At 48.1% G+C, this 21,488-nt stretch overlaps 7 protein-coding genes across 7 annotated transcripts; 3 read left to right on the top strand and 4 right to left on the bottom strand.

Annotated features, from left to right (window-relative positions):
• Window positions 1–27: 27 nt before the first annotated feature.
• EV420DRAFT_1542341 (uncharacterized protein) lies at window positions 28–2,843 on the bottom strand. The gene is made up of 14 exons (XM_060473155.1): window positions 2,810–2,843; window positions 2,451–2,758; window positions 2,304–2,390; window positions 2,079–2,241; window positions 1,824–2,027; window positions 1,696–1,768; window positions 1,614–1,638; window positions 1,465–1,557; window positions 1,373–1,407; window positions 1,252–1,321; window positions 1,121–1,174; window positions 683–1,064; window positions 381–618; window positions 28–333 (listed from the first exon to the last, which is right to left on the bottom strand). The coding sequence occupies exons 2-14, from the start codon at window positions 2,604–2,606 to the stop codon at window positions 111–113; spliced, it is 1,803 nt and encodes a 600-aa protein (XP_060330723.1). The 5' UTR covers window positions 2,607–2,758; window positions 2,810–2,843; the 3' UTR covers window positions 28–110.
• Window positions 2,844–2,892: 49 nt separating this feature from the next.
• On the top strand, window positions 2,893–4,047 carry EV420DRAFT_356118 (uncharacterized protein). Its single transcript, XM_060481830.1, has 4 exons — window positions 2,893–2,933; window positions 2,984–3,586; window positions 3,638–3,839; window positions 3,894–4,047. Exons 2-3 carry the CDS (start codon window positions 3,181–3,183, stop codon window positions 3,814–3,816), a joined length of 585 nt encoding a protein of 194 aa, XP_060330722.1. The 5' UTR covers window positions 2,893–2,933; window positions 2,984–3,180; the 3' UTR covers window positions 3,817–3,839; window positions 3,894–4,047.
• EV420DRAFT_1620646 (aspartic peptidase domain-containing protein) lies at window positions 3,848–5,281 on the bottom strand (the record flags this gene model as incomplete). The annotated part of the gene is made up of 4 exons (XM_060475592.1): window positions 3,848–4,132; window positions 4,300–4,934; window positions 5,046–5,172; window positions 5,219–5,281. The coding sequence occupies 4 exons, from the start codon at window positions 5,279–5,281 to the stop codon at window positions 3,848–3,850; spliced, it is 1,110 nt and encodes a 369-aa protein (XP_060330721.1).
• A 1,811-nt stretch (window positions 5,282–7,092) lies between these two features.
• Window positions 7,093–8,518, bottom strand: EV420DRAFT_1542319 (uncharacterized protein). The gene is made up of 5 exons (XM_060473154.1): window positions 8,153–8,518; window positions 7,890–8,098; window positions 7,751–7,830; window positions 7,704–7,716; window positions 7,093–7,654 (listed from the first exon to the last, which is right to left on the bottom strand). Exons 1-5 carry the CDS (start codon window positions 8,426–8,428, stop codon window positions 7,534–7,536), a joined length of 699 nt encoding a protein of 232 aa, XP_060330720.1. The 5' UTR covers window positions 8,429–8,518; the 3' UTR covers window positions 7,093–7,533.
• A 216-nt stretch (window positions 8,519–8,734) lies between these two features.
• On the bottom strand, window positions 8,735–11,847 carry EV420DRAFT_1642795 (RAM signaling pathway protein-domain-containing protein; the record flags this gene model as incomplete). Its single annotated transcript, XM_060477411.1, has 5 exons — window positions 8,735–9,094; window positions 9,147–11,249; window positions 11,302–11,394; window positions 11,444–11,555; window positions 11,609–11,847. 5 exons carry the CDS (start codon window positions 11,845–11,847, stop codon window positions 8,735–8,737), a joined length of 2,907 nt encoding a protein of 968 aa, XP_060330719.1.
• Window positions 11,848–12,076: 229 nt separating this feature from the next.
• EV420DRAFT_1542316 (uncharacterized protein) lies at window positions 12,077–13,595 on the top strand. Its single transcript, XM_060473153.1, has 4 exons — window positions 12,077–12,200; window positions 12,255–13,126; window positions 13,192–13,213; window positions 13,260–13,595. The coding sequence occupies exons 1-4, from the start codon at window positions 12,137–12,139 to the stop codon at window positions 13,529–13,531; spliced, it is 1,230 nt and encodes a 409-aa protein (XP_060330718.1). The 5' UTR covers window positions 12,077–12,136; the 3' UTR covers window positions 13,532–13,595.
• An 812-nt stretch (window positions 13,596–14,407) lies between these two features.
• On the top strand, window positions 14,408–21,416 carry EV420DRAFT_1542310 (SNF2 superfamily chromatin remodeling protein). The gene is given in 22 exon segments (XM_060473152.1): window positions 14,408–14,486; window positions 14,535–14,733; window positions 14,800–15,123; window positions 15,152–15,501; window positions 15,558–15,648; window positions 15,668–15,860; window positions 15,914–16,376; window positions 16,435–16,616; window positions 16,668–16,722; window positions 16,785–17,298; window positions 17,350–17,979; window positions 18,030–18,202; window positions 18,234–18,451; window positions 18,553–18,771; window positions 18,791–18,823; window positions 18,872–19,020; window positions 19,072–19,285; window positions 19,338–19,525; window positions 19,612–19,906; window positions 19,960–20,347; window positions 20,401–20,883; window positions 20,936–21,416. 22 exon segments carry the CDS (start codon window positions 14,476–14,478, stop codon window positions 21,195–21,197), a joined length of 5,634 nt encoding a protein of 1,877 aa, XP_060330717.1. The 5' UTR covers window positions 14,408–14,475; the 3' UTR covers window positions 21,198–21,416.
• The last annotated feature ends 72 nt before the right edge of the window (window positions 21,417–21,488 follow it).

Below are 21,488 nucleotides of genomic sequence, written 5' to 3'. Positions count from 1 at the left end.
TTGAATTCATTCAGTTTCATGAGCAGAAACGTTGTTAGGGAATGAGTGTATGGTCTCCAAGTAAGGCCTAGTGTACTGTAAAAAGAAAAGAGAAAATAAGACCTCTATACTTATTCGATGCATCCCCCAAAAAGCGAATATACCAGCCCTGCCCCAAAAGCAAGGGTATTAAGCGTCAAGTAGAATGCCATAGGTATAACCCCCATAATCACGTTCCCGAGAATACCGCGCCGTGTGATCGTATCCCAAATTTCCGTTCGTATTACCTCCGGCGAAGAAGCAGATTTGTACGGGCCTACCAAGCGATAGAATGAGGTGAACGCCGCACCGAAGCTCCAGAACTGTCAGCACAGAGTAATCTTTGACATACGAGCACTCACCAATAGCATACCAGGACATGTGTCCCGTATAATTGCCAAAGTTGCCAAAGACCTGGAGCCGCACCAATGTCTTTCGCGAGAGTACTCATATACGTGGAATGATCGACACCATATTTGATACGCGCGGTGTCCTCAACAAGCAAGTGGTAATGCGGTGGTGGCAGAGGCCTTCGCACCTGACCTTTAATAAGTGATATCCAGAAGAAGGTCTGCATTTCCGCAATGGGAGGTATTGCTCCTGGACGGTCCTAAATGTCAGGCACATGCGTCTCGTTGCAATTTACGGTAAATTTTGTGCTTACCGACACCGGGTCTGACAAACCCAATGAAACCAACGCTTTCATCTCCTTCACGGGCAATGTTTCGAATATTTGCTTCTTCAGGCGTGGCGTATCCGCTATCCTTGTCGAAGAAAGCAAACTCCTGTGTATAACCTGTTGCGTATATTACCACCTCGGGGCGAACCTCCCGTCCCTTCATTCGAAGATAATCTTTTCGTTTCGGGAGATGAGGGAAGATGGCTCGACCATCGGGAAGGAAATGAGAGGGAAATGGCGCCAAGTCAACAACGAAATCCGTCTGCGGAGGCGAGTCCTCGGGCGGATCAATATATCGAGCAATGCGGTCCAGAAATACAGGTCGTTCCCGATACGGTCGATTCAGATATGGCATAGCTTTGTGTGACTGGAGAAAGCACACAAATAAGGCACGAGGTGTGTTGTACTTGTCAAAAGACAGACCTTGTTTAGAAACACATAGGCACGCCCAAGTCTGTGCGGTTCTAGTTGGCCCACCTAGGAAAACATTAATTTAACTCGCGTCTTTTCGGCACGCTACTAGTATTGGGGCGAACAAAGGTGTTTCGACATACCCATTGATTACAGCCAGCCTGAGTGCCCGTGAGAACCCACAGGACGCGCTTAATGACAAAGTCCGATATGCTAGGAAATTTGACACGCTGTACCCTGGATACTGGAAGGAATTTCACTCACAACCATCGAACATGCGAGCTGGCTATCCAGGGATGCTATGAATTACACCAATCAGGGAGAGGCGGGCCGGGAAATGGTTAGCACTTGCTTACAACATAGGCAGTTTCGGCAAGGTTCGTTATGAGGCAGTCTATGGGTACCTTCTTTTCGGCATCGAATTTCTGCCCAAAAATTTCAAAATTGTTCTACGGCGATCGCAATGAACTCCTAAGTCTCGAGAATATGACGTTGGGGCACTGACCAATGCGTGAGGAATGGATAAAAATCTGATTGAGGTATCACTATACGCGGTTATGCGAAGCATACAAGCCGGAAATGCTCACCCTCCTCGTGTACACAACACCACCTCCTTGGCCCCAGCTTTGGCCGCCTCATATGCAAGGTCCATACCCGTCTCTGAAGGATAGATGAGAGGGCCCTTCTATTAAGGGTCACGGTAGTGTGTGCTCACCGCCAGTTCCAAGAATCATCACACGCTTCCCCGCAAGTTGGGTTCGATTCTTGTATTCGTGGGAGTGAAACACCGGCTTTCCCGAACCTTGTTTGACTGACTGGTTCTTAACAACATGCTCAATACCGTCGATTTTAGGAAATTGGGGGAGTACGTGGAGCCCTGTGCAGACAGCTAGATATTGTGCTCTAAGGGTGATCACAACTGAGAAATGTGTCATTTACGACGCCTATGTCACACAAAAGTATGACTGACGCTGGTCCCATTCACGAGGGTTTTCTAAGCTTCGCGTTATGAACGAAACAAGGTGTTCGCCAGTGGAGCGGTCGCGGCTGACATTGACAACCTTGCAATTGAGCTTGATTCTTTCAGTAAGCTGAAAATGTTGTGCATATGCCCGAAGATAGTCTACATAATTCTAAATATAATATTAATACTATCATTCCTCACACGACCCCACAAGCAATGAAAATCGCACACCTCTAGACTCATGTGGTCCGGGTGGGACATTGGGAGACGAAAGTCGGAGAAGCATGTCAATTGCTTTGAAGAGACGAGATGGGAATTCTATATAGCGATCATCAGGTACGATGTCAACGGTCTCCGACTGCGGAGAAAGAGCCTCACTTCGTAAGATCGGTACCGAAATGTACCGCCAATGTCATCTTCTTGTTCAAGCACGATAGGATCGAAAGGATATTCTTCAGAGGCATATTCCAATAAAGATTTGCATGCAACCAAGCCTGCAGGTCCTGCGCCGATGATAATGACCTTCAGAGACATGAATGGAGGTGGATAATGGTTCGACTTGGGTTCATCACCGTGAGTGATACTAAGCCAAATAGAAGCTCATCGTTTTCCATTCTTTCCACGTGCCGACTCGGGGAAGTTCCTGATTCGCCCGCGAGCCTGGGCCCTTGATAAGGAGAACTAAACTGGAATAGTCAATCAGTAACGAAGCTCGACTTCTGAATCTGTGTTTTTACCGGAACGGTTGTTCAGTAGTAAGTGTAACTGTGTATTTATTTGCCTGAGCTAAGAATGATGAGAGCCGCCCGCTACCCGCCGTCCGGGCCGCACATGACCAGTGGGTACGAAATCGGAGCAACAGTGAGTGTGAACACTATAACCGGCAGACCGGCTTATAATGTACCGTAAAGTGATCTTTCTCATCGGTCAATGGCATTTGCAAGCCTGAGTAAAAGTCACCTTTCTCATCCTAACCGCTCAAGATCGCGTGTCCTAATTCAGAAGTTGCCATGCACTCACTACAGATTTCCTCCGCTCATGACGTCGGCCAGCTATGTAGGCTTTCAATTTTAACGTGTCAAATTCTTGCACTGACGCTGTGTAGATCATGAGCAAGCTGTTACTTTGGGCTATCGGTTTGATTGGGCTTCACTGTAGAGCATCCTGGGGGAAGGAAGACAGCCATGGAGGCAGAGGACGAGAAAACGATGGTACCATCTCCTTTGCATTCAAAAATCCCGCGAACACGACTGTATGTGGCAAGACCACCTTTGAATGGAGCACTTCGATAGACATGGGATCCATGTCATTGTTGGTTGCGAGCAGAGGCCACAGCTCGAGGTTGGTTGCCACCATACCTATGTCCGTCCACTCCTTCTCCTGGGATCTCGTCACGGTCCCAGAAGGGTGGTACATCTTGCAGGCATCCGTGCCGGCGCCTACTGCCACAACCGCTGTGTTCAACTCGTCTGCGTTTTTTGTAGACGATGGTTCCGATTCGTCATGTATTACAGGTGGCTCGATCCCTTCATTTTTTCGTACCATTGTTTCAAATGTTAAGACAGATTCAACTAGTCTGGTCGAAATTATTGCGCCAGTTGTAGGGGCCGCTGCGGGAGTCGCGTTTGCATTCATCATCGTATCGACTGCGTATTTCCATCCCCGTTGGTGGCATCGCTCCCTTCCCTCTCGTCGGACGTCGGTCTTACGTGCTTCACTGAAGTGGACATCGGCCAGAATTTGAAACGATCATTATTCCGTATATATGTCCGTACTTAGCTGTATTTTCTGAGAGATTTCTGATGCTGAAGCCGAAATAAGACCGTTATCACCATGCCTCCGAGGAATCCGCACATCGAAGAGACAGAATACACAATAGCTGCACGGAAAGGGTCTGAATGATGCACTCGTTCACGAACTTGTATTGACGTTAGAGGTGTCATGTCAGGCCCGCGTCCTTGACGAAATTCTTGCAGAGTGGTAGAGATGTCTGTCGTGCTGGCGAGTCCAATCATAGGATCGTGGGTAGTATTTTTACCATGGTGTGAGACGTAAACGTTCTAGAGGCAGCGTTAATATCGCTTTCCCACACATGCACACGCTTACCCTCAGAAAAACGTCGCCCAAAAGCCAGTCTCCGGAATTGACCTAAATGCGGGTTTTGAGATTATCAATTTACAAAGAAGCTGAGCTTGCTCTGTCGTTGGCCTGGATACCACCCATACACCAGTTTCCATCGGAGCCGTTCACCTGCCCAGTTAAGGTCCTCCGGATGCAGAAAAAACTCCTTTCTGTAGGCACCTTCACCGAAAACCAAACTAGCAACTAGAGCTTTTTGGCATCTGACTTCCCATAGGTTTGTAACAAGATTCCTTCGAGTAATATTGCCATTCGAGCTGACCGTATTCCAAAAGGTTTCCACATCAATGGTAGGTCCCAATACGAACGTAGTTCCTGTATCCAGAACGGCGACAGGGCGTCGAGAACCTGGGAGTGAAGAAGGAGACAGCGGGATATCAGTGGAGTTGATCGTAAGAGATATAAGCGGGAGTTTCCAATAGTTGTACCCGTTGGCTCCAGCGCTTGAAACAGGGTAGAAGCTAAAGTTCGAAAAATCGGCTGCGAAGGCAGGGTCGAGCTGTCCAACAGAGAAGGATGATGTAGGGTCAACGAGATGATGTTCTTCTCGTCCAAGTTTCAGCGCAAAGAATCGAAGAGGGCCAGGAAGATAGTTGAATATGTTCGCCAAAGGAGAGCCTGCTGTACCATCTGTGATGCTGGCGGCTGAAGGAAAAGCAAGGCCCAGAATGCCAGAATTATGGTTGCCAGAGATACTGATATTGTTCGTATGGTTGGCTAAACCTGCTTTCGGGTAAGTGGACGTCAGCACGAAAAGGAGGCATTCTATTCACCAAAGATTTGAGAGAATAGTTGATAAGGCCCCAAGGGAAACGGTGTCAAATGCAATGCAACCAGTGACAGATCCAAGGAGATAATCAAGCTCGAACGGCAAGTCTAAGTGCAAAGAACCCGTCGACGAAGGGTTGTACTCTGCAACCCCATCGTCATCTGATGATGAGTAATTGCTGGACAGGATCCACTGTCCTTGACATAAGTACGAGAACGAGAGAGAGCACGGAACGTACCAGATCGGAAGATCCAGTATCGAGCGTCACCCAAAAGTCTTGTCCACCAACCCTAAAATACATAAATTTACAATATGAGATAACCACCTGACCACTAGGCGTACTGGATTTTGACAAGGTAGGTGCTATAATATATTGGTCAACTGGAGGAAACAGGTCAGCATCAGATGGGGAACACACTATCGCTGAACGTTGGAAATGGGGGCTTGAGATTCTAAATTTCTGGTTTGATACCATTGAATGGCTGAACCACAGACGTCCGCTGAAGAGGTAATGTGAAGCCGATTTCGAGAAGATCGCGATGCACTGGTACGTTCTGGCTTTGAGCGAGTAGAGGAAAGGCATAGAGAATTAGAGTAAAGAGCGTGAGTGATACCATCAACTGAACTTAGAGCTGTTGGCTAGAAATGCGGAGCCTCGCTAGTAGCTAAGTAGTAGTAGGAGATAGCAGGAGTTGAGCGCAACAAAAACTCACGTGGCACCCAACCAAAACAAGGTATCCTCGCGATCATGTGACGTACCATAAACCTTCACGTTCGCGACGGGTGTTCACTGTTCAACTGAACCGGAGGCATATATGTCTTGAATTCTTCATTAAAATAGTAGGATGTATAGACGGGTTTTAGGATGATGATCAAGGATCGTACAAATCAAGAGTTCGCTAGAGACAAAATAGTATAGAGTAAACAAAAGAATTCGCGTGGATGGGCATCTGTAATATTATCGTAAAGGCAAATAGACTGCATGTAGTGGACAGTTAAAGAGCTGTACAATGGCGTCAGACAACATCATGATTTGGGCAAATACAGGAAACATACACAAGACGTTCACAGTTCGGGGTAGTAAAAGCAGCCCATTCGCTTTGATTATCGGCTTGACATCTGTGTCTGGTAATGAAAAGTACAGATGAGCGTGAATATATGCAACGTTGAGTAAAGTCCCGTTCAGGGGTAGCGGTAGAAGTGGTATAACGATTCGGCATCTGTGAGGAGCGCCGGTGCGACATCGTGGGTGGTATGTTTTCCTTCATATCGTCTCTCCAGATCGGAAGTGGTATCCGCTTTTTACGAGGGCGCTTATTCGAATCATTATTGACGTTGGAAAAGGATCTCTTGTTAGGCGTCATTGCCATAGGGGAGGCCCGAAGAGCATTCAAGCTCTCACGTCGACGGTCCTTCTTGTTGGCGACATTCTGAGAAAGTCTCATCGTGTCGAGCGAGCGAGACTTGACACTGCTGGTTAACGCAAGAGGGAGAGGTCGCTTCGGAAGGGAAGGGTGGACTGGATGATCATATTCGACGCTATTCTCTTTTCGGGAGATTCTGCCGAGGTATTTGCTATGAAAGTATCAGTAGGCGATACTACTTTAAAATTAGAAGGTACGCACTGACGGTTATAGGCTGCAATGGCTTCCATGGCCGGAAGTCGGAAGACACCTTCGATCCATTTCTTCATAGGTTCGATACAGCATTCACCATCCTTCTCGCCGTCCAAAAAAGCACTGGGCAATCATACGTTTAATGACCTTGCTAAACGAATCTCCAGTCAACGGCCGAGTTTCGTTGTTGACTGAGAACGCTAGCTCCCCGTAAGGACTTCATCAGGTGATGAAAGGCAAGACTCAAGGTATCGCCATGACGAAGCGTCGCTACAATTATCTGACAACGCTCAATGAAGGATCAGAATCAGAGTAGATACTAGGAATTACCTCTCGTGCGCTGAGAAAAGTGTCTCCGGGAAGCATCTCCTGGAGTAACATGTGAAGGTACATGGTCAGGAAATCGTCGCCACCCGCCTCCTTGGCGTCTTTAGCAGAGATAGAGCATTCGATATAGGCGTGCTGAGATTTCTCCGAGAGGAAGGGAAGTGGCTTGGGAGGGAGTGTCGAGCTGCGCAGCGAATGGCGAACCGCATCAAGGATATACACATCCAGTTCAGGTAAGGTATCAGATTGTCGAACCATCGTGATGGCGAGATAGATATTCAATGTAGGCGAATGGGATAATTCCAAGTGTGTTGCGGCGTATATAGAGCAAGGCGGGACGTGGCGCACTGGTCCGAGGGACGACGTTGTACTTAAGTAGTAGTTGAGGACAAAGTTGAACTTTCGATCGATCATTGTCACCTTCTTGATAACTGAATTTAGTGCCGATAACATGCTTAAGCGGGTAATAAAGCGACCATCTGAAATGCAGCCTTTGCGAAGACACATATTTCATAATGAGAATCAAGTAGCCATCCAGAGTGAAATTATAGTGTGCAAAATATCTAGGACAAGTATAGGTTGTTTTAGGCTGTCAAGGTCCAGAATTCGATTACCAAAGACGTCTCCGCTTTGGAAAGCCTGTTGAAGTTAGGTAGTTCTTCATGTCATCTTCTATCTGTTCAAGTGATGCTGTAGCAGATAGGCGGGCTTTCTGCAAGAGCCGCTTTCGACTATGCCGAGGGCTTAGAAAGAATATCAAAATGTGACGTTGTCACTTACTATGTGAGATGGGCTGTATCCGTCTTCGACTTCGCGGGACTAGGGACAGGTGGATAGCCAGAACAGTTCAAGATGTGCTTTGTAGGTATAGCTGGCGAGTAACGATCGGGTGGGCACTTCTCGTGGCCTATTCGAAGCAAGAAATTAGTCATGACTCAGGTGAACTTAAAAAAAAGGCACACGCACAACCGAAGCACCTTAACGTATTCATTCAAATTTCTCAGTGCAGGCTTCACCAGGCGCCGAATCCATTTCATCACGAAGTCGCAGCCATTCTTGACGTAGAGTAACCCAACCATAGTGAAAAAGAGCTGTATCGGATCTAGGTTTCCATGGTAGAGCATGAGCGAAACGTTTTTGATGGCTGGTATCAGGCGCTCGTCGTCTTTGAGTTTCTAAGGAGAAAAATAATGCATAACATGACCGGCGAGACGAGACGAAGAGCTTACCACGAGAAATTGTTTGCTATGAACCGTCTGGGCAAGACCATCGCTACTGAGAATGGCGAGACTGAGCCCGCCATGAAAGATATGGACTCCAATAGCTTCCAGAGATTTTTGTGAACATGTCGATGCACAGGAGACTTTGTGAGCCTTCGTTCCGCTCGGTTCCTCTAGACTAGCAAGCAGGGATGGTGGGAAAGCAACGTCAGGACTTTCCTCCCCAAGGCATGTATAGAAGATATCGATGAGATCGTTGACAACGTTGGCGTGTGCAGAATCCATGTCGACGAGTATTGCTAGGCAGGCAGTAAGGTAGCACTATCTTGATGGCGGTTGTAGTCAAAGTTCCGATTGCCTTCCTCGATCAACTGCCGATCTGACACCTTCGTTCGGCATGAACATCCTCGAAAAGTATCTGATATATTGGATAAATAGCCTTGTGCACGGTAGTAAGATTATAACAGATCAAAGTAATAACAACAACGAGAAGAGGGGCAGAAAAAGAAAAACAGGAAACGACTGATGTGAAACGTATGGAAAACTACAAATATTACCCTGGAGGAATCACTAGCATCGACTCGGGTTTCCTTACCACGAAGTCGGCTGTAAAACAGGCATTTTAAATGTCTGGTTAGGCGGAGCACTGCGCGACCCGTCGTGCGGCGCCGTTGGAGATGGAACTTTGAAGCCCCCAGGAGCACGGGCGCTTCTAGAGAAACTAGACTGTAAACGAGAATCTTCTGCAGGGTTGAGAAAGCTGCTTTGTGAGGCAGACATAGACAACATCGGTGAGTATGGTCGCGGCGTGGAAGCCGGAGAGAAAGACGACACATGCAGAAGAATTGCAAACTCCTCTGTAGAGTTTGTGAGCTTGTACATGTTATTCCGAAGAGCGCTTGATCGGACTCCATTGTATGTCTTGGCAATGTTGGACAATTGAACGACAGTCTAAAATCGTCATCAACAACATGCATAGAAGCCACACCTGTTTATAAAATACCTTTAAAAATATATGAGCATCTTCCCGAAGGCTGCCTCTATCCCGTGTTGAATCACCCTCCTTCAGAGCACGAATTAGGTCGCTCAAACGTCTTGTCACAGACCTTGCCCGATCCAGGCTCTCACGCACATCTGCCTGGGCTTCTAATACATCGCCTAAAACCTCTTCCATCAGATTCCACACCACAGGAGCAACTTCGACGGCATTCTGTACGGCTTGGATGGCTTCCTTGTCGACCTGTGTCTTAGAACTTGGGGGGAGTTCCAAAAACGCTGTCTTCGGAGGGAGGGATGGGGACGAAGAGGCCGAGGAGCCTGGTAGGGAACTCTGCGAACCTGTACGTGAGTGGATCGCTCGTGAACTCTCGCCCGCCCACGAAGCTGACATGGAACTGGGCAACGGGCTAGTTGGTGAAGGTGAAGAGATCGTGACAGCCATGGGAGCAAGGGTCGCCTGTCGTTTGGGAGCACGCAGGGTAGGCGTGAAAACGGCGACTCCCCTTGACAACGTCGGGGCATCATCATAGGAAGGTAGTTTCTTACCAATCTCGACGTCTTTCGAGCTAAAAGAGCCAGCATGTCGTCGCGCTACACGCGTCCTCTCGACCCCCGCAGAGCCAGCTCGCAAAGATAAAAGAGGTGAAGGTTGCTCCAACTTCAATTGAGAGGTTGAAGGGATAGAAGACGGATAAGGGTCCACGGACATGTTGGGTGATGGCGTGGGATGCGGCTTGCTACGCAGTAGTGGCTTAATGGCTTCAATATGTGGTATCATAGCTTGCCAGGCCCATGATATTTCTGCAGCAGCACCATATAGGACCAATAACATAGACCTGAGATACCGGACATCATCACCAGTTGCTATCACCTTCAGTTGCAGGGTCAGCACGCCGACGGCTTTGCCAAAGACTGCAACGGTATCTTTGCAACTTTCCACGACACCTCGACACACAGGCGGAGGCGGCAAGATCTTTCGACTGATGGCGTCGAAACGCTCGAGGTAGTTGATAAGCTGCATCATGTCAAGGCTGGCGGGATCCAGCACTTTCCGTAACACAGAAGACAAACGGTCATCTATAGCATGGACGGTATAATGCTCGAGTGTCTGATATATTTGGCAGACCGCGAAAAGGATGCTGCGAGCACATTCAATCAGAGAGATGAGAGGTTTAGGGAGTGTGTCAGATATTGTTGACAGGGGAAGAGTGGATAGACGTCGGAAATAGGCTATGGAAGAAGTGGAGGCCCTCGGAGGGGGGGATTCACGGACAGGTTCTTTTCCGTTGCCGGGAGGTTTGTTCTGACGTGTTCCAGAACTCGCTGACGAGTTAGAATCTTGTCGCTGAGAAAGCGGTGAGGGCATGGAAAAATCGTCCGGAATCTTGCTCTTGCTTGTGCTATTGGCGGAGACACGTTCCGGAGGGTCGTGGGCCTTCCAAGCAAAAGGGAATTTGGCAGTACGCAGATCAGGCATACTTTTCTTTCCCGATAAACCGTTCCTCCTTGAATTGCGCATCCCGCTAGCAAAGGAGGCGTTCCTGGAGTGGTCATACGCCGACCTTTGACCGTTTTCGGTCGGGCTAGGGTGTGCCGTCGGATCATTCATGGCGAAAGAATCTGAATCGGCGGGGCTGGGGAGATAACTGTCAAAAGAGCGTGTTGGGGACGTCTCTGCGCTATCAGTAGAGAGTATGCCAAGGTGCAGCGGCGGAGGCCTGTCATAAGATGACGAAGGGGTTTCGATATCCGACTCCGCCAAGGAGGACACAGAGAGGTTAGAATCAAGAGAGAAAGACCGAGCATGTGGGGTGACACCGGCATCAAATTCACTTTCGGTGACCGGAAAGCGAGACCAGCTTTCTGATTCAGCGAAACCAGAGTCATCTTGACCTTTGCTATCACCTGTCTCGCTTTCGATCCAGGTCTGAAGGTTATGAATCCACTCTTTCATTGCCTCTGCATTAGGAAACTTGGCAGGACGACTCATGACGGTGATTGGCGGCCATTCAATAGGGTTTCGCTCAATCTCTAGCACTGCGAGATTGGTGAACCTGGACAGGTACTCTGGGATTCTTGTAATCTTATTGCGAGAAACGCAAAACACCTGTGACATGTCAATTCCAATGGCCAAAAATGTAACTATAAGATGGGCTAACCTTCAACTTGATCAACTCTCCGGGGCGCGAAGGAAATTGATTGATCTTGTTATGGCTAATGTCCAGCGTGTCCAAGGAGGGCATCAGAGTTAGCTACGCAAGAGTGAGTATGTCAGTGCAATGGCCTAGTAAAGGGACTTACCACGTCAGGGAATGTTGTAAAAGCATTGCTCCTCAAATTTACATAGCGCAGACGCGATAAATGCGCGAATTCCATCGGTAGAGTCGTCAGATAGTTGTTCCCCAATGCCAGTCTAATTCAAAAGGTCACTAAAGTGTCATCGTATCGCATAAAGAGAACACGCACCTCTCCACGGGGTACCCATCATCAGGACTGTTCCTCCCAACGGTTGCCAGCTCCTCCACGACCGACGCTCCAATGTCTGTCAAATTCTTTTTCAAGAATACAAGTGTTATCCCATAGTCCTCCGAGCGTGAAAGCGCTTCCTGAATATGAGCTCTTGTGAGAGGCGTTGGAATATATGAGCCTCTTTTTGTCCACCGCGGTGAACGAAGGGTTGAACGATCAACGTCCAGCGAAGACATGGGCTTGTCGTGTGTCGCGGTAGCCCCAAAGGAGGGTGAGAGACCTAATAACTCGTGGCGGTCATGAATCAGCGACTGGTAAGGCATCCAATGCCGACAGCAACGTCGACAGCCACCGAGGATGCAGTAGAACAGCCGTGGGTACCACGTGGCTGTGCTGCCTCTTTGAGATACTCGACGGGCCGATACCGACTGTGAGATTCTTATGTAATAGAGCGGAAATAACAGAATGTGGATTCGCACCACCATTTTCAGCGCCCAGCAGCTTGACAGCGTACTCTCCTGAAACATGTCCTGGTCTTTGGAATATGGGGAGATCATTTTGAGTAGCTTAGAAAATGACCAGGATGTTCGTATGTCAATCCTTTTTGTGGTACTCATCCGTTTGACAAATAGTTATGATGCAGTGTTGGCAAATTGCGGAAAAGAGCACTGTGAACGTCTTTTCTCCACTGCTCGGGCCGTCTGTGCAGGTGCCTCGCATTCAAAGGTCTCTGATGACCTGGAGGACGTCATAAAGATCTCGTATGACCGGATGTCGAAAGGCCAGAGTGGTTGGTGGAGAAGGATTCACACGGACACGTCGATCTTACAAGCTCTAACGCTGTCCGACCAGTCAGCATATCTACAAGCCATCGAGGTTTTGGATCGTGCTATCATTATATCAGGTGCTATGGGCCGACTCGATCTAATTCATGCTCTAATCCAGGACGTTCAGTCGAAGTTTCCCTCCCCCACAAACGTGGGAGTCCTCCCAGCTCCTTCACGCCACCCCTCTGAACCGAAGCCATTATGCACTGCCCTTCTTGATGTTCCCAGCCTACCATTTCAGCCCTCGTTGTCGTCCTTTCGATCCCAGCTTTCCTTGTCTCCCTTCATTTTACGTAGTTACGCCAACGATTGGCCTGCTTTAACGAACCATCCTTGGTGCTCTGTACGGTATCTTCGCACGGTAGCGGGTCCGGGGCGTGTCGTTCCTATCGAAGTAGGCAAAGACTATCGGAACGATGACTGGACACAACAGCTAATGCCCTGGGACAAATTTCTAGCGTCCCTCGAGTTTGATGATCAGACTTGTTCTTATGTTCCGGAGAAAATGCTGTATTTGGCTCAACATAATCTTTTCATGCAGTTTCCCGACCTCCGAGCTGATATCCTTGTACCGGATTACGTCTATTCTGGCCCTTCTGTTCCCAACTATGCACCTCCAGGAAATGATGAACAATTGGTTCTAAACACTTGGCTCGGTCCCCGAGGAACCATCTCTCCTGCTCATACTGTACGTCAACTTCATATTTGACGCTAACGCTCAATCACAACCCTCCTGATGACCCGTCCTTGTAGGATCCATACTTCAATTTCTACGGTATTTGATTGTGTAAACTCCCTGACTCTTACTCAACAACTTCAAGTACAGGTTGTAGGGAGTAAGACAGTATGGCTGGCTTCTCCGAAATGCTCGGAACATATGTATGCCGAAGAGACGCCGTCTATCAGCAACACCTCTTGTGTTGACGTCTTTACCACTCAGGATAACCATGAGTATCCTGCTTTCTGGGAGGATGTGGTCCCCGGGGCTATGAGCACCACGCTTCATCCAGGGGACATGCTGTTTTTCCCGCCAGGCTGGTGGCACGCAATGCGCGCGAACGAGACAAGCTTTTCCGTTTCCATGTGGTTCTGAGGTGAAAACGGTAGTGATTAAGCAGGAGGCAATATTTGCGGGTTACGAGGATCCTAAATGAATTGTGCGGTATCCTCCTTCCTTCGCTGAAACGAACTGACAAGTACTCAAGAAGGTCTTACCACAAATCTGTCTAAGACTTTCGTCAACACAATAGGTAACATAATGGTTCAACCGCTTCATTGTGCTCACGATAGGTCATTTGATATTCTTTATCGGCGTGTGGTCTTGTCTTCTATCTGTCTATTGTGATATTACATTGAAGTCAGCCGTCACCCCCAGGGGCCAGATGATCCATATGTGCTGTGAATTTGAGAACATCGAATACCAGACTTTCAGTACTCAGTCCTTATCAATGGTTTCTTTCTCCGACATATATCGGTGCTAAAAAATCGTTTCCGAGATACGTGCTTATCCTGCTCGCCTTACATCACCAATTGTCTTTGTGCATAAACACTAGTGTACCTTTCTAAGAGCGCAGATGCTCTTCTCTTACATTCCATTTTTACTGCCGTTTCTGCCATAGCGTCAAAAACCCTTCGATAGAACATGCAGATCTGATGGGATGAGGTATGATGTATAGCATTACAAGTGCGAACTGATATAGGTATTGCGCAGCTGAGACAAAGTCTGTGATGGGTATACGGTAAGGTTAGAATTTTCAATGATAAAATATACACTGGTCGCCAACAACGTTTGCATCTTCGCGGACAATTTCTTATACATCATCCAGTACAGCATAACTCTTTCAGAAAAGAAAGGGGATGTATAAGAGGGCATCATAAAAATTTCCAGACGGCGCCTCAAATTCAAACTCCGACCAGCCGCGCGAGGGAATAAAAAGACGACGGCAAGATCTCTCCAGACGCCCCGTGAGAAAAACCCACAAAAACTCCATTCAATCAGCCGGCCCGGACGGGCAAACAACACCTTCCTATTACGGCATGACTTCGAGGTGATGCAATATTCCGCAGCCCAAGTTCTAAAATTAATTCTCCTTTAGGCTGGACCGGCTCCTCCTTCTGCTTGACACCGGCTCTTCTACCTCAGTGAGGACTACTGCTGCAAAGCAGCTGGCTCAATTGGCCGCCAAGAGTGTTACTGGTGATGTGGCTATAGAGGAAGAAATCAAGACAAACCGCCAGCATGTATCACTCGGAGATCCAGCATCGTGGTCCGAGTTAATGTCAGTGGTTGCTCGGGTACAGTATCCACTTATCATTACCTCGTGCACATGAAATCCTAATATCAAATTTCTGCTTCTGTAGATCATCCCATTTCTTCATTCAAAGTCATTTGACACTCGAACGGCCGCTTCTGTTGCTCTTTCTCATATCTTTTCTCTAACACCTCTCTGGAGACCATATAACGATGAAAGTCAATCCAAACCAGTGATTGATACTCAGTTGTCTCTCCCCGCACCGGAATATCCGAATTTCTCTGTGAAGGAGCTTATCCTGCAGGGAAAGCTTCTACTTGCTTCCTCCGGCAAAGAGTTTCAAAGGCCGACTGGTATCCTGTCCAGTGCCGCGGAGGTCAAAAAAGCTCGTAAAGAAGCAATGGGTCGTCTCGGTCTCGAGTTCCTTGACAATGTTGCCTGATGAAATTGACCTGGATAAGGAATTGACCTCGGAAATAGACCATGAAGGCGACGTCGAGATGGAGGTGCCTCCGATGGCTGCGAGCGACCTTCTATCGCCTACTGTTCCTTCCATGGACGTTTCTGCACCTTCGCCAAACGCAGTGACTCAGGAGTCGGATTCGCGTAGTGGATCAATGACACCAGCGGATCCTTCCCCAACGTCTGCATCTTGTCCTGACGTTGAGATGTCTACATTGTCAGCTCGTGAACGCAATCGTTTAAAACGGAAGCGAAAACCTGGAAACACTGCGTTTGTGACTGCTCCACCGCCTCAAAGTGCCGGCGCTAAATATGCACCTGCTTCGAGTGTTGGAGGGTCATCTAATAAGCGAGTCTGCCGATTGTCTAATCTCTTACATGGTATTGACCTTTTCACCGTTGTAGAGCTCGCCTGGTAGCCGCAGAAGATAAGCCAAATGCAGCGTCTCGTCTTGGCAGTCCCGCCGTTCAGAATGGCTCGTCCCCAGACAAAGTCGTCATTCGATCCCACAAAGGGAGGTGCCGTCTCTCCTAAAGAAGTCAAACAATCTAAGGCACTTGAAGTACGGCCTGGGTATTGGATTTGGGACGGAGTGGTGAAGGTCCTTGAGGTAAATCTCTTCAGCGACGCCTGGGAAGTCCGACATGGTGCCGCCATGGCTTTGCGGGAGCTTCTCAAGATACAAGGAAAATATGGCGGCATGCAAGGTGCGTTAAGAGCACTCTACAATACCACCTTCATCACTGACCTCGCCACCCAGCCGAAGCCACTTGGGAGGAAAATGAAGTTGCTCATGAAAAGTGGTGTAACGCTTTATCTGCGAAGTTCCTTTGCGTATTCGTACTGGACCGATTTGGCGATTTCGTCTCTGACCAAGTGATTGCGCCAGTCAGAGAAACGGTCTCTCAAACTCTCGCATCGCTCCTGATACACATGCCCCGACGTTCGGTCCTGCACGTCCATTCAATTCTTCTGCAGATGATCCAGCAAACATTCACTATACCTGCATCCGTTGGTAGCAGTAGTAGGTCAAGATCCAAGGCTGCTACTGAACAGAGAACGCACATATGGGAAGTTCGGCACGCAGGTTTGCTGGGGATCAAGTATGAAGTTGCAGTGCGCAGCGATTTGTTCAGCACTACCCCTGTGAAACAGGAAGATAGCGAGTTCGACGACACCGGTAAAGAGATACTTCGTGGCGTGGTAGCAGCGGCCTTACTGGGGTATATTTCTTTGTTAACTATCTTCATTTATTATACTTACATCGTACGTTTCCTTTAGCCTGAGTGACCGTGACGATGATGTTCGTTCAGTAGCGGCGACCTGTCTTTCTCCGGTGGCTGGACATCTTGTGGAACATTTGCCGGAGTCCTTGGATCAGGTATTGCTTGTCCTATGGCAATGCCTGAGCGACATGAAAGACGATTTGAGCTCCAGCGTTGGTGCCGTTATGGACCTCCTAGGTTTGTGGTTTACGTTCTGTTGAGAAGCTATTGTGTATTTATGCTCATTAGGAAAGCTGGTTGTTTACAACAAAGTCATTGCTCTTCTCGCAAATGACAGTTTTGGGTGAGTACACCACGCTTTCTGTTATGCTGTTATGAATCTCTTCTCATTATCGTGCCAACTAGACTTCCGCTTACTAAATTAGCACCTGCTCTCTTTCCTTTCTTTCGGCATACCATCGTCAACGTTCGTCTCGCCGTTGTAGAAACGCTGTATTCCTTTATGACGGTGCCTTCTCTTCCTCGCGATTGGATCGACGTACCATTCCTACGCCTTCTGTTTCAAAATCTCGTTGTCGAAGAACGTACCGACATTCGTGAAGCTACCTTGAAAACGTGGCGACTTACCCTGTCCGTTCTCACCTCTGCGGATCCGGAACAGATGGAACAGATGGTGACACCGGCGATTCTGTTAGAGTGGTATTCTATTATAATGACACCCATCGGAGTTCCCATTGATCCAACACTGTTCTACCGAACTACGGAACCGACAGACGGGGAAAATCTGCCCGAAAGACACAACGTTGACAAGAACATGCTTTCGCAGGAATTAGGATTGGTGTCTGTTGAAACTACTCTGAAAGCTCGAATTGCGGCAGCCACGGCATCGGCCCAGTTGGTTGCCTTTTGGCCCAAGGATGTGAGCGACTGAGTTCAATTGCATAAGCTTGCTGTTGACTGTATTCATTAGATGTCAACGACAGAGGCCTTATTTGGTCCCATTCTCCTGCATTATGTCGATTCCACCAGCATGGTCCAGAAATTCCTTACCGCGGTCATTGCAGAAGAGTGGGCTCACGAGTACGACTCCAAGTTCCCTGCGTCTGGTTCATCCTTGCACGAAGCTTCCCAATTGGCCAAAGAGCTTAGCGCAAAAACTCTGGCATGGCTTCAAGGCAACCCTCCAGCTGCATACCACGAGATGATTGTCATGCTCGCTCGATTGCACACCGAATGTATTGCGCTTCTCCACGCCTTCAATCAAGATTGCAAACTTCCCGCATCGTCCATACCCTCTCTTGGAACTGAGATTGATATCACTGGCAAGATACCAGACTGCTTCACAATCGAAACTGCTCAAGCTGCGTGCGGTCCGATGTTCACGCGGCTCAAGGACAGTCTCGGAAGGACGAAGAAGCGTGAACTGAATGTCATAGGGGAGAAGCGAAACGGCATTCTCGCCAGCATCGACCGATATATTGAAGTCAAGGCACAACACGACACTCGAGTCTCCGCTGCCTTTGCTGCCGCCTTTGTGGCCTTCAAGAGTATGCCCGACAAGGTCAGCCCAGTCGTTAAGGGTATCATGAACGGAATCAAGGCACGTGGCATTTTTTCCCCTATATGCTTGTCGTTCTGACCAATTCTTAGAACGAAGAGAATGTCGACTTGCAAACTCGTTCGGCAGTAGCCGTTGCCTCTTTCATTGAGTTTTGCGTGAAACATCAAATTGCGCAGCCTCCGGACAAAATCGTCAAAAATTTGTGCACTTTTCTTTGCCAAGATACAGCTCAGACTCCTGCATTCGCTTTCACGCGGAAGCTGTTGGACGGTGTCCTCTTCGTTTTCCTCTAGCACCAATGACCCCATAGTAGCGAAGAATGGCAAAGGTAGCACGAAGAATAAACCTAATGGCGCACCATCCGCTGAGGATCCCAGAGCACAGTTGTCTCGACGAGGCGCTCGGCTGGCGTTTGATCAACTATCCAAGAAATTCGGAAACAAATTATTGGTCGTGATTCCTAACATGTGGCAATCGATGGCCGGTGGACTTCTGAGTGCGTTCAAAGCAGGTGAAGGCGAACCTCTCTTCTTTCTCTTTCTTTGCATTCATCTTTATCTTGCAGAGACACCGGCAGAATGTGATACTTCATCGAGAAGCACTTTGGACAAGATATCATCGATTCATTAAGTGTGTTGGAAGCAATCGTGCCGGCACTACACGAAGACATCTGGCCTCGGTTAACGGAACTATTCCCCAAGATACTTTTGGCTCTACGTAGCCGGTTCGCTATTATTCGCCAAACGAGCGCCAAGTGTTTTGCGACTATCTGCGACGTGATGACGCCCGAGGCCATGCGATATGTCATTGAAAACGTCGTTCCGTTGTTGGGTGATCCCTTGTCACTTAGGTAATAGACAAGGTGCCACAGAATTGATATTTCGTGAGTGTTTGCATTACCTCTGAACGGCTAGTACTAATTAATTCTTAGATATCGTCCGAAAACTTGATATCAAGGCCTTGCCCTATGTCATATTCTTAGTCGTTCCTATACTAGGTCGAATGAGTGACTCTGATAATGATGTTCGATCGACAGCAACGAATACGTTTGCTTCTCTCGTCAAGATGGTACCGTTGGAGGTACGTATCCTTACGCTCGGAAGTTCGTGTAACACTAACACGCTGGGCTAGGCTGGACTACCCGATCCTCCTGGTTTCCCTGAAGTTCTGCTGAAGCGTCGTGATGATGAGCGACAGTTCTTGACTCAATTGCTCGACGGCAGTAAAGTTGAGCAGTATGACGTCCCTGTTTCCATCAATGCCGAGCTCCGGAAATATCAGCAAGACGGTGTCAATTGGCTGGCCTTCCTTGCGAAATATCAGTTGCACGGAATATTATGTGATGGTGAGTGATGCCCGTGGCACACTAATACTCCAATAAACTTACTATGACACAGATATGGGTCTGGGCAAAACTCTGCAATCGATATGTATCCTAGCCAGCAAGCACTTCGAGCGTGCTGAAAAGTACGCAGCCACCAAAGCTCCCGACTGTGTCCCTCTTCCATCTCTCGTCATCTGCCCCCCAACCCTCACCGGCCATTGGTACTACGAGATCCTCAAGTATGCCGACCAGATGCGACCAGTTCTATATACTGGGAATGCTCGAGAAAGAGGCTCGTCTTCTGCCCAAACTCGGTACTTTCGATGTTGTTATTACTTCTTATGAAGTTGTGCCGCAACGACATATCGAATTTAGAGGGTTTGAATTGGTTGTACTGTATACTCGATGAAGGCCACGTAATCAAGAATGCAAAGACGAAGCTCACCAAAGCTGTTAAATCCATTCGAGCGCAGCATCGCCTTATCTTATCCGGTACTCCCATTCAAAACAACGTTCTAGAGCTGTGGAGTCTGTTTGACTTCTTGATGCCTGGATTTTTGGGAACCGAAGCATCGTTCAACGAAAGATTTGGGAAACCCATATTGTCGAACCGAGATGGCAAGGCAAAGACTGGTGAAGCCGGTATGTATACTCACTCAAGATTCGTGTTATTCACTAATTATCTTGTTCTGCAGCTGCTCTTGCTCTGGAGGCTCTGCACAAACAAGTATTACCGTTCTTGTTGCGTAGACTGAAAGAGGATGTTCTGAATGATTTGCCGCCGAAAATCATTCAGGATTACTACTGTGAACTTTCGGACCTACAGAAGCATCTCTACGACGATTTCTCCCAGTCTCAGGCTCGACACAACGCCCAAGATGCTATTCAAGCCGCCGATTCAGCTAAAGAAAACAAGGGGCAGCAGCATGTTTTCCAATCGCTTCAATATCTGCGAAAACTTTGCAATCATCCTGCTCTTGTTCTCAAGGATGCTGCGGCAGTTACTGATGCTCTCGCGAAAGTCAATAGTCAGACAAAGACGCTCGAGGACATACAGCACGCACCCAAACTTCTCGCTTTACGGTATGTGCATCAGTTAGTTGCTAAGTAGTATCTTGCGACTTAAAAACTTTCAGACAACTTTTGACCGATTGCGGCATCGGTGGTGGCGCAGCAAACACTGTTACAGCAGATCAAGGGAAGAGTGAACTCATCGACGCCGTTTCCGATGCTGGTGCCAGCACATTCTCGCAGCACCGTGTTCTCATCTTCTGCCAGATGAAGCAGATGCTTGACATTATCGAGACGGACCTCTTCAAACAGCATATGCCATCCGTCACGTACATGCGCTTGGATGGTGGGACGGATCCAGGCAAGCGTCACGCAATCGTACAGACGTTCAATTCCGATCCCAGTATCGACTGTCTCTTATTGACCACTCATGTTGGAGGTCTCGGATTGACACTTACTGGTGCCGATACTGTGATATTCGTGGAGCATGATTGGAACCCCATGAAGGATCTTCAGGCCATGGACAGAGCCCATCGAATCGGACAGAAGAAGATTGTGAATGTATACCGTCTGATTACCAAGGGAACCTTGGAAGAAAAGATCATGGGGTCTGTCTCATTTACTCCTACCTGTCGAACAACATCTCTGACTTTTTTGTAGGCTTCAACGATTCAAACTTAACATCGCGAACTCTGTCGTCACACAGCAGAATTCCGGTCTACCTTCCATGGATACTGATCTGGTACTGGATCTCTTCCGGCGGACCACCCAGGAAGAAGACGCCGCTGCAAAAAAGAAAGCGAAAGAAGCTTCAGGCCCTGTCAGCCAGAAGAATATTCTCAATGGCCTGGAGGATTTGCCACCGGAGGAAGAGTATCAGGGCCTGGATCTTTCAACCTTCATGGATTCTATCGGAAGATAAATTTCTTGGGCGTAAAACATTGTCGTGCATATTATTATTATTCTTTTCGTCTTGCAATGTGTTTGTTTCTCCGGCTGATACTAATAGTAGACAGTAGTTGCCCATTCAATGTACACTGTATCCATAAATTCATTATTTCTGTGCCCTTCACGTCGCACTACGTAGACCCTGGATTGATTGGCCATCTTCGGAACCAGGCGGATCCCGGCCCGATTCCGCCAACAGTTGTTCGTGTTTCCTTTCTATCAGCAACCACCACAACGTGCTGCACCAACATACGGACCAAGATTG

The sequence above is a fragment of the Desarmillaria tabescens genome, assembly GCF_030435595.1.
Source record: "Desarmillaria tabescens strain CCBAS 213 chromosome Unknown EV420scaffold_17, whole genome shotgun sequence".
Classification (NCBI taxonomy): domain Eukaryota; kingdom Fungi; phylum Basidiomycota; class Agaricomycetes; order Agaricales; family Physalacriaceae; genus Desarmillaria; species Desarmillaria tabescens.
This window is presented reverse-complemented; position numbering and strand designations above follow the sequence as displayed.